The sequence below is a fragment of the Eubalaena glacialis genome, chromosome 1 (genome assembly GCF_028564815.1).
Source record: "Eubalaena glacialis isolate mEubGla1 chromosome 1, mEubGla1.1.hap2.+ XY, whole genome shotgun sequence".
NCBI lineage: Eukaryota > Metazoa > Chordata > Mammalia > Artiodactyla > Balaenidae > Eubalaena > Eubalaena glacialis.
The window spans coordinates 79,084,783-79,096,877 of record NC_083716.1 but is presented as its reverse complement, the minus strand read 5'-3'; the positions used below and the strand labels follow the sequence as shown (position 1 = coordinate 79,096,877).

The following is a 12,095-nucleotide window of genomic DNA, read 5'->3' as shown; positions in this document are numbered from 1 at the left end:
AAAATCTCCACAGGGTTCCATCTAAGTTATAAATAAATAGGTGATGACTTTTTATTTGTGTGTGTAAGGTTCATAATAAGAAAACTTAAATTTTAAAAATTACTGTGAATTACAAAGATTAAAAAAAATAGCCCTGAAATCAAATTGAACAATAATTTGCAGAGCGCTTATGTGTATAAGTCACTGTCCTACCTAGATCCTAGGAAAATGCAAAAATGAATGAGGAGCAGCCATCTGTGCATTCAGTGAGAGAGGACACATCTGGTGGATGGCTATGCGATCAATGGTGTTAATAAGTGTTTACAGAACTAGGGTCCTAACCCCTGAAGATGAACACATCACTTCAGAAAGTTCCCAAATTCTTTATGGGTTAACCAAAGATTAGGTGTTGGTTTTCGTCTCGCCTCATTTACCAGTTTTACTGACTTTTAAACACCCCAACCAACCCACCTTCAGAGTGGGGCAAAATATTTAATATAAAGTAGGTGGTGCTGCTTACTTTATTTTTTAGCAAACTACAATTCCTCCATTTGGGGCAGCCCTAAGGTTATTTTCCAAAAGACGCGTGTTTTTTTCAAGTTCTAAGAAATAAATAATATCACTCCTCTTTGGTAATTACAGTAAATTATTTACCTTTGGTACTCTTAGAAACATGCACTGGCGACATTCATTATTGAAACAATGAATTGTATCCCACAAAAAGGTATGACCACCGTCATGTAATATTTATCGAGGCCGGGGAGCGCCAGCACATGGGGATCCCTTTGACTCCTTCCTAACTCCCTGACTCTCACACCTCCTAAGTCACTCACAGGAACTTTGTCATAACACAAATGAGCAAATGTATAATCAATTAAAAGACTTGTTCAAAACAATGAGCCATATGTCCTGATATTTGTCCCAGTTTTTCTTTCCATAGAGTTTTACAGAGGCTTATGGGCAGGCCTAGCAATTTTAATAACCTAAATACAGACAAATAAAATGCTCTTCCTACAATGCATCCACTGAAACACAAAAATAAGGCACTTCATCTGAGCCTATGATTTTTATAGAGATGAAGTGGTAGCTTCATTTGCAAGCTACCTGTCTCTGAACACTTTTTTCTACAGACAAATGTTTACTTAAAACAGAAATGTGCCGTTTGAACTGCTTACTTATTTTAGTCAACAATATGAATTTCAAGATGTTCTGACACGTCATTGTGCATGGTACCGTGGTACCAGGAAAAGCTCTTCTTCCGTTTGGTTACTGAACCAATAGACATTTAAAATGATAAACAGGTCACTACGTGTGATGATGGTTAAAAAAGATGAACTCGAGATGGCTCTTAAACTTCCCACAGCAAGTAGGGGTGCTCCCAGGGCTTAATGGAAAAGCTTGGCTTCAGAGCTGAGTCACAGACTTGGATTTGAAAACTGCCTTTGCCATTTGTGAATAGAGAGCACTTCTTTCCCACTCCTAAGGTTTCCATTTTAGAAAGGCAACTCAGTTGTGTCACTGTGGGCCTCGCCCTGTCCCTTTATATTCAGGAAATGTGATTTCTTTATCTTAAGTGGTAGATTTGGGAAAGGTAGCTGGGAAGGCTCCGCTCAGATCCAGTTTTCACTCTTATGGGCCTGAGCTTGGTCACAGAGGGCAGACATCCCCCCTCTGCTCCCCTAAACAGACCTCCGTGAGGGGGCTGCCTGCCCTGGGTCACTGATGCTGGCCACTGGGTAGGGGGTCTGCTCACTTCAGGGGTTCAGTTACCAGGCCCACTTGGCTCAGACACTCAGCCAGCCCTCAACCTGGCCTCCATCAGGAATAAAGGAGGTATTTTGCCTTTGACTGTTCTTTTTCTTTATTTATTAAAAGCCCCCTTGGAGATGCCCCAACATTACTTACTGCTTTTATGATCCTTAGAATGTCTCTTAACTTTTCTCAGTCTCAGTTTCCTCATTTTCAAATTGATGATTGGTTGATAGGAAGATTAAATGAGAATGTACACCAGAAATCTGGCACCAAGGCCAGGGCTGACATGCTGTGGTCGTTTCTACTTTTCAAAGGATTTTCAAAGGACATATGTATAATCGCTTCTATTTTTCTTTTTTTTTTTTTTCAATTGCTTCTACTTTTCAAAGGACTTTTATTTATGTGAGCTCATTTGTTAAAATCTGATAACTTGTGGAGAAAGCAGAGCAAAAACAAACATATTCCAGGGCCAGCACTGGTCCTTTACAGTTACATATACAGGATGCCTATATGAAATCAACACAGCCCACTCAGTTAGAAGAACGTACCTTCTAAATGCCTAAGTCTTATTTATTAACTCAAAAACATTTAAATTTCTATGCTAACAGCAATACTGCAACCTACTCTGTCAACTCAATGTCAGGGACTATCCTAGGCCTTTTACATTACTTTGTTCTTTGACTCTTCAGGACGGAGTAGCCTTGGGAGATAATATTATACCATTTTACAAACGAGGAAACTGAAGTTCAGAGAGAGACTTGAAAAATTTGACAACACGAAGTCAATACCCAGTGCTGCGTGGCTTTAGTAGAACACTATGTTAAGGGAAGGTTCACACTGACTTAAGAAGACCTTTTACTCCCAAGTCAAAAATGATTATGAATAAGCACATCATTTTTCATCTTGGAAGTGATATCAAGGATACTATTAAAATCAAAATGCACATTACTCAATAGAGTCCAAAGCCTGACTAATGATGATATCACTGTCTCCAAGAGGTTCATACTTTCCCAAAATAGCTTCTCGCTAGCCCTGTTCATCAGAGAAAGGACGAGAGCAAGTACACACTGGCCTCACCAATGAGGACACACCCAAATGCCCAGGACTGGAAATAAATGTCCAGGCACAGAAGAAAAGAGGTAGAAGGCAAGAAAGTACTTGCAAGGAAAAGAAAAAGAAATCCAGTTAATTCCAGTATCAGCTAATTCTCCAGGCTGCTGACTGTCAACCTCCAGTGCTGGACGACACCAGTTAAGGTCCTTGTCTGTCCGCTTGGCTACCCCTGGCAGAAGGTGGTCCTGCAGATGAACTGGTAGTCTTAATATTGCTAATGTTACCGGCCCCAGGTAAAACTCATAGCAACAGGTCACACGGAAAATGAAGTGCATCTCATCTGAAAAACTGTAAACACGATCTAGTTGGGAAACAGCTGGATGATGTAACCAAACTGGGAGCCCAGGAGAGCAAAGGCTTCTCAAAGTCGATACCCAGCACTCGGTGGCTTTCGTAGTTATCCTTGTCAAGGATAACTTGAGCCTGTGACCACATATCGGACAGGGCCAGGGCAGGGGGACCCATGTGGGTGTCAGATCCCCTAGACAGAGAACAGATGATTGGGTTTGAGGTGGGCTGCATCACTTCATAGCCCAGTGACTGGCAAGTCAAAAAACCTCACTGAAAAAACCCTCATTTCTGCATGTGAGTAATGGGTGGATAATGTTAACTGCCCCAACTCACCATAAGAATGGAATGACCCAAGTAATATGAAAGCGATATGAAAATTCTAAATTGCTATGCAAACAGAATCACAGATAATAACAATAATCTTGATACTCCCAGATGTTTTATAATTGAATTTATTTCTTAAATTTATATAACACTGCGGCCCCGTATATAGCTTTTTAGGATGGCATATGTTTTATCAGACTATAGGGGGTAGGCTGCTGGATTAAAAAATAATAGTGGCCTTTTGGCCGTGACAAAATACTTATCTAAACACTGACTCTTCCAGCTGAATATGCTTCACTCAGGCCTGCCACACTTCGCTTATGAGAGTGGCACTGCAGCCTAGGGCAGCAGCAGAATGGGTTCAAGCAGCCATCAGACCTAAGTTTTATTCTCAGCTGTACCACCGAATGTCACCTAATGTGACAATGGACAAGTAAAACACTCAGCCCCAGGCTCTTTGTCTGTGAAGTGGTACTGATAATACCTAGTCCATAAGGTGGCTGAAAGCACAGAGTGAGATGATCCGTTTGATAAAATGTATGGCAGGTGCTGCCCTGAGTATTATAATTATTATGATCTATGGCAGATAACTGAGTGAAATGGCAAACTGCTGCTGAAATAGACAGTAGGTCTGTCTGGACATTCACCACAACTATCTGGAAATATTCTTTTAAGAAATGGATTCCATCTTAAAAGAAAAAAAAGGTCTAATTCATAGTAACAGAGAATAGAATGGTGGTTACCATAGGCTGGGGGGTGGAGGAAAAGAGGAGATATGGATCAAAGGGGACAAACTTTCAGTTATAAGATGAAGAAATTCTGGAAACCTGATGCACGGCATGGTGACTGCAATGAATAAAAATGTATTATATACTTGAAATTTGCTAAGAGAGTAGATCTCAAGTGTTCTCACTACACCCCCAAAAATGGTAATTATGGGAGGTGACTGATGTGTTAATTAGCTTGACTGTGGACATAATTTCACAATGAAGACATATTTCAAAACATCATGTATACCTTAAATTCCATAAAAGAAAACCTCATTCAAGCAGCAAAATAAAATACAAATTAAGAGCTTACTAAAGCAGGTCTTTTTTTCCCCTAAAGTATTTCTTTTCTTGAAATCAACTCTTATTACCCCCAAGACTTATTTGAGACCAGAGTACAAACCAAAATGAAGTTGCGTTCTGGAGATTTCCAAATCGGATTGGTTTCAAGATAATTTAGCTACTAACTTCAACAAGAGAAGGTGACTCAAGGTCAGCATAGAAGCTGAGAGCATTAACACATCAACATCTGGCTCAAGACGTCTACACGAACTGTACTGCCTTAAGTTACAGGACAAACCTCTCTGCCTTAAAAAAAAAAAAATCTGTAATCTTGCTGACCAATCTGTAAGAGGTGTTGAGTGGATCACCTAAGTAATGCTGGCAAAGCACCGTGAAGAGGAAAAAGCAGGATATTAAATGTCACTAGTCAAAGGTGCTTATCTTCCAAGGGACTATCGCTAGAAAATCTTTAATCCCAGGCTGGTGACCTTCTGCCACCATGCACATTCCTGAGAGCCCTTTAGAAATTAGCTTCAAGGAAAGAAATAGGAAAGTTAATCTGCCGATGGAGGGGGAGGGGGCGGGCAGGGGTGGAATGGGGTTGGCAGGGACAGGAGGAAGGATTATTAGCATAACCAGCCTTTTGGGTTGTTCATTCTTCTTTTCTATTACTGAGATCATGGGAAAGGGCGGGTCTTGAAAAAATAAACATGAATTTCTCCCAAAGAACTCTCCAATTTGCACATTCCTTGCTAATATACCAAGTATTAGTACACAGCACAATATGTAACTAAATATACATGAGATCATCCTTAGCCTGCCAAAAGACCAAGTCCAACCCAAAGGATCTGGAATCCTACACTGGGAGATAAATGTGAAGAGTTAGGGGGTGGACCATGTAACAGCCGCTTCCAGGTACAGGGAGGCTATCAAGAGGCCTCCACTACTGGCTCCAGAATGATCTCCACTGTTACCCAACAGCCAGTGCAACTGTTTACACACTAGTTTAGTTACATCTTCCAAACTGGTCACCATTGGAAGCCCCGCGACTAGTCCCCTTAGGCACAAACCACGTGGGCGAATCTGTCCTGAAGAGGGAAGTCTGCAAGATGAAAGCAACCTAACGAGAGAGGGACAGGGCCCCGCCGCTGCCCCGTTTCTCTTTTTGTAGACACATGGCATGTATGTCAACAGAACTGAAAGGCAATGGAAGATCCTCATTCCTTAGTGATCAACTGGTAAAGAATGCCTTTCTAGACATTTTTGCTGGGAAACACCCAGGTTGCTAGCTATTAAATCCCAGCTCTTTTTTTTTTTATATTATTTTTCTTTATTCTTTTTTTTTTTTGAGCTGTGACACACAGCTTGCGGGAATCTTAGTTCCCTGACCAGGGATCAAACCCGGGAGCCCAGCAGTGGAAGCGTGGAGTTCTAACCACTGGACTGCCAGGGAGTTCCCTCATTTTCTTTTTATTTAGTTAAAATAAGATTTATTCCTAGAGAGAAAGCATAAACTAACAGAATCTCAAGGTTGAACTGTACTTTGAGATTCTAGAAGACTTTCTACGTTGCCCTTGATAGGTGGTTGTTCAGGCCAGGTTTGACCACCACCAAGAGCAAGCATATTAGTGAGGACAGAAGCCCAAATTAAACTGGCTTAAGACACCCCAGGGGTGGGGGCAGGTTGAGATTAATGTACTAGTTTATGTAGTGGGAAAGTCCGGGTGGTGCAACTTCAGGCATGGCTGCATCCAGCCGCGGCTCAAAAGATGGTAGGAATTCTTCATCTTCATGCTCCATCCCCAGGAGCTTTGGGTTTACATCACCTTTACAGCTTAGTAACCCCGAAGGCTAGACAAAATCTCATTAGACTGGCTGAGATTTTATATTTCATCTCAATGTAATCACTATAACCCAGGACAAGGAATCCTCTGAATGGCCAGATTTGAGGCCCATCCTTGGGGAAGAGGAGAGGGAGGGATTCAGCCCCTTCTAAACTACACTGACTGAGAAAAGAGTGGGTGTAGGGGTTTGAGCATCAGATCCTGTCACTGCCACCTAAAGAAAGTGGGATGGGTGTCTGCAGGTGAAAACCCATGTCCCTAAGTGATTTCTGCTCTTCTCCCATCTTTGAATAACTGCCAGAAATCATACTGAATTAAATGTTTCTGCCCACAGTACACATCCCAATGACTTGTGGGGTCATTCAAGGGAAGTGTAATTAACTGGGTAGCCTGCACAGTATTTTTAGAGCACTATTACACTTCTACTTCATATCTATGTAAAGGTCAACTATTTCTATTCCTTTAAAGATGGCTTCTATGCCATAATTTTTAGTATAATAATTTTCTCCATAATTTTCATAACTTGCTGCTGAATATAAGCTGTAACTGTTGTCAGTTCCTTTTAAAGCACATTCAATAAGAACTTAGAATTAGAAACAAGCATAATGAAGAACATGTGTCTAAATATAATCTTTCATGCTAAAAAAAGGGATACAGAGGATGGCACCGCCCCATGTTAAGAATACTAACAAGTCTGAATCCTGGAGGGCAGAGTGTGAAGTTCTCCGCTGGTTCCCTTCTCACACCGAATGATGCAGATAGAGAGTGGAGTGGTGTGAAAACATACATGTATAACTGAGTCACGCTGCTGTACAGAAGACATTAACACAACATTGTAAAGCAACTATACTTCAATAAAATTTTTTTTAAAAAGGAGGCAACCTAGAGCCATATGGCCAGTGATTCTGCCACTTACCAGCTGTGTCCCCTGGGGTGAGTTACTTCAGCTGTCTGTACCTCAGTTTCTTCATCTTTTTAATGGAGCAGAGAAATGATCTCATAGGGGTTTTTGTGCAATGTAAATGAGTTCATTCTAAACTATTCGGTACTAATTCTAAAACACTTAGAATAGTGCCTGGCACATAGTAGGAGCTGTTTTCAACACCATCACCGCAAGCATCACCACCTTATCTCCTGATGCCATGGCATCTAATGAACAGTATTCCATTTATGTCATGGGGACCGGCTGACCTGGATTCATAACACGGCAATTACAAGAGCCATACCAGACAGTTGCTTTCAATAGTTGTGTCAGAAGAAATGAAAGAACCTGTCTATTATACTCATCCTCGACAACCAGGCTTCAGTTGCGAGTAAACCCTGTTCTTTATTACCTCCTATTGGGAAAGGAATGTTTCTTAGAGCAACAGATGTTACTCTAAGACATCCTGACACACACAAATCTCAGCTTATAAAACAAATACATTAGATGTTGACTGACCAATATACGAAAAGATCCCAGCCATAGTTGCTTTCAGGCAGTGGTTCCTAACTAGAGGTGCATCCCAGTATCATCTGTGGAACTCTGAAAAACACATGTGCCCAAGAACCCAGCCAGGGAGACTCCAATTCGGTACACATCTTAATCTCCAAAGAGCCACTTGGTGATTCCAATGTGTGCCCTCAACTAAGAACTCTCACTAGGAATCAGGGGCTTTCAACTGTGGGCGCATTTAAAAACCGCACGACAAGGCCCCCCAGGGCCCCGGAAGGAGGAACTGAACAGTCATGTCCTTAAAGCTTCTCCGGGTGATTCTGGGGAGCAATCGGGGCCGAGTGTTACTGCCTTAAATAACAAAACCTTCTGACAAATGCAAGACATGATTTATTTACATACACATTTTCAGAAGCGTATCTACAGGTGATTCTTGATTACAAGGTAAAGGGAAGGTAAAGGAAAACAGAGTTCATGGATAACCCAATATCACAGTACAAACAAGTCAACTCTTGATATCCATGGGGGAATTAAGTAGTTTACAGACTAATCATGACTAAGGCCCAGCAAGGAATGGGGATGGGCTTCCTTCTCTCAGCCTTACTCCCCAGCTCTGGCCTCCACACCTCTGGCCTCCACACCGGCCTTCAAACCAGCACAGGTTCTTAGGAACATGGGGGTGGCAGGCCTACCCACCCTGGATCTCAACTGTACTTTAACTGTGGTTAATGTGCAAACGGATTAATCAGCAGCAGAATAATAAAGAAGCAACTATGCTTTGTATGGGTGAACTCTACTCTTGTTAAAAAAAAAAAAAAAAACTCACGGTAAGTTAATTTTTATTCATTTTTCACCTTTTCTTGTCAAAGCAACTTTAACTGGGCAATGACAAGGCAGTTTTAAATTGGACAGTAAGTCATATATCATTGCTAAATTTAGGAATTCTAAATATTTCAGATTTCTTGCATGCTTTCAGACAAAATCAATACTGCGGACAAACTCCGTTTTGAAATTTATCCATGCAGATTTTGAGACATGATAGACATCAACTAATAATTTTTTGTCACTTAATTCTAACATAAAGTGTTTAAATGCACTTCTGAAGTAAATGCTTCTCATGAGTCATGCCCAGTGTAACTAGACTCTTCCCTCTTAAAGCCTCTCTTTTGAGGAATTAGCCTTTTCTCTCTCTTCTATGATAAATGAGACATGGGATGAAATAAGTTAATACACCTCTTTCAGAATCTGTTTTCCCCTTTACTCCAAGTTTTAATTTTATTTTAATTTAATTTAATTTTATACAAAATAAGTTGAAAAAGCTGTATAAGGAATATTCATATACACTCAACCTAGATACAGCAATTAACATTTGGCCATATTTGATTTTTTTCTCTCACTCCATGCATATACTTTTGGCTGAACCATCTGAAAATAAATAGCTGACAAAGATTACTTCATTCCTGAAAACTTCAGCATGCATACCCCTGAAAGAGAGATATTCCTTGTATAGCTTCAATACTATAATCACTGTTCGGAAAATGAACAATAATTTCCTAACAGTATAGCTTGTACATTTTCAAATGCCCCCAACTGTCCCTAAAATGTCTTTATGATATTCATATCTTTTTTTCCAAGTCTCCGGTGAATTTGTCATGGAGTCATGTGATGTGCTCATTAAACGTGCTCGTTCCATGAGAAATGCCTGTCAGACCACGGATTCTCTGTGGCCATTAAAGAAAGCAGCTTCCTGCTTCTGTAGTTATCAACTTAAGATTTATCTGTAAAGCTTTCAAGGTGTCCTAAGCTCTCCTTTCTTCTGACTGGCCTACAGAGGGTTTGTGGTGTCCACAGAGGTATTTTTGAAATTGGAGCACGAACAAACTATACAAAAGAACATCAGCTTTACCTCAAACGTTCTCTCTAGCCTTCATTTCTTTTCACGAATCCTTCATTCTGAATAAATGTTGCCCCACCATTCTACCTGAGTAAGTAGGTCTCGGCAGTAGCTAACAGGTAATGGTGTGAGAACACTCAGAAGCCTGTTTGTAGCCTTGTAGCATCGCAAGCATTTATATTTTACTTTAAGGTTGATGTGCAGAAATTGAGAGGCTGTGTAACTATGGTGGTAAAAGTGGTGGAAATGGCGGTGCAGGTGATGGTGGCAGTGGAGGTGAGGTCACAGTGATAATGGTGGCGGCGGCCTCCATTTCAGGCCCTTGCCCCCCAAACAAGTATATATTCAGAAATATAAACCATAATTAGGGTCAACTGACAATTTGCTACTCCATCACATAATAGCAAAATGTTCAAGGAATCTCCTTTCACTTGCAATTTTGTAAGTTTTGTGGGGTTCCCTTAGAGCACAGAGAATTTCATGTATTTCTACACTTGTGTTAGCAATATATCCACTAACATCTCATTTCAGTTGGGAACATAAAGAGATCACGATCACCCAACTAGGATAATGACCACAGCCAACCAAGCAGCGAGTTCTTCAGAAAATCTCAACCAATACCTGGGCAACACTTTACACCCAAGAACTTAGCTTCATTATTTGAGATAAGTGCTTTTTCTGATGCTAACGCCCATTTAAACCATGGCATGTACCTATAATCGTTCTACAAAGGGTGTTTTTTTGACCAAACACTGAAGAGTCACTGCAGTCAGCTCTGTAAGACCTGCTTGCTAAGAATGTTCCAGAGAGTATAAAGCATTAAAATATGTATTGTAGGTCCTTGTGAAGTACAACGTACATCTGTGTGTCTGGAAGTCGGCATCTCCAGACAGATGGGAACCCTCAAGGTGTGACGACCCGCAGCTTAACCTCTAACTTGGTGATGATAAGTGTCCGTCACTTATTCATCTGCCCCAATTTACCTTCATTATGTAGTGAATCAATAAGTCCAGCATAATTTCACCATTTACATTGCTTAAATATTACAGGCCACCTTCAAAATTAGTTTTATGGTCCAGTTTCATCCATCACCAGCTCCTGACTGTGCACATTTAACATCAGGTGTTGTGTGTATCTAGAATAATGACCCATCCTGAGCCCCTACGCAGCAGGACTCTGTTACTGGGACTTCCTGTAATAAACCAGTATCTATTCAACCACAGTTAACGGAAAGAAGAAATTGCATAAACACCAAATGAACCTAGCAGAGGTTCTAGTAGAAAGCAAAATACTGGCACGCCTTGAGAAGGCCCATCCCAGGCAGCTTTGAAGCTAAGGGATCAAAAACATGACCAATCTAATCTTTAAATTGCTAAAAACAATTTCAGCAAATTCCAACATGCATACATAGTTTGTTGAGCAAAACCTAACCTTCATTTGGATAATGTCAGCAACTTTAGCTACCAATTATTATTACCTCTCTTTTATTTACTTATTTATGCATTTATTTATTTTATTTATTTATTTTTGGCCTCGCTGCACGGCTTGTGGGATCTTAGTTCCCTGGCCAGGGATTGAACCTGGGCCCTCAGCAGTGAGAGTGCGGAGTCCTAACCACTGGACCGCCAGGGACTTCCCTTAACTCTCTTTTTTAAAAACTGTAAGATTTGGCCAAGAAATGAGAAAGGTATCCATGCCTTTCCTAGAACTTTTCTAAGTTCCTCTTTGTGGGATGAGATTGATAGGCAGAAGAGAGGGATATTTCGATTTATGGTACAATTGATTTTTTCTTTAACTGGCAGTACAGGAAGACTTACAAATGCAAAACCAAACATGCAGAAACAGAGTTTTTGTCATGCGACAAAGAACGTGATTCCATCGTACAAATGAAAGTTTAACGACGGAAGAAGATTTGACAGAGAACGCATACCTGCTCTTTGGATGGCACCAGGAGTTCTTCGATCGTCATGCTGTCCCGTGCGAAGGAGCTTCTGTTCAAGGTGTAAGACCTATCCGAACTGAAGGAGCGGAGGCTGTTGTTGTTACAGTTAACCATTCAAGAGTGGGAGGTGACGATGAGATGGATAAAAGAACGTTAATGCATGCAACTTTAAGAACAGGCAAGATGGCCAAAAACATCAAGAAAAGTCGTTCTTGAAAAGACATCATCAAAAATAAAATCCCTTATACTTTAGGAAATTTCTTAAGCTTAGACAACCTCATGATCAGGTTTTGTTTAAAATTAGGCGAGTTGGTGTTCCATCTTTGAGGAGGTGAAATGTGTGAAAACTTGGATATTTCACTATGACAGTCAAACCAACATGACTCCAGATGACTGCAGATAATTTGATAACTAGAGAGATTTTTCTCGGTTAAGACCTTCTTTTAGAGTCTCCTCCCTTTCTGGTCCCTAT

General features: G+C 40.7%; 1 protein-coding gene across 10 annotated transcripts in view; it reads right to left on the bottom strand.

Annotated features, from left to right (window-relative positions):
- ANK3 (ankyrin 3) overlaps window positions 1–12,095 on the bottom strand; it is a 685,538-nt gene that overhangs the window by 88,732 nt on the left and 584,711 nt on the right. For 9 of the 10 annotated variants that reach the window (XM_061181623.1, XM_061181653.1, XM_061181663.1 and 6 more), the window contains one exon: window positions 11,612–11,714. In XM_061181623.1, the coding sequence (XP_061037606.1) occupies window positions 11,612–11,714 (103 nt within the window). The remainder of the gene's footprint in view (window positions 1–11,611; window positions 11,715–12,095) is intronic. The other variant, XM_061181629.1, reaches the window with a different exon arrangement.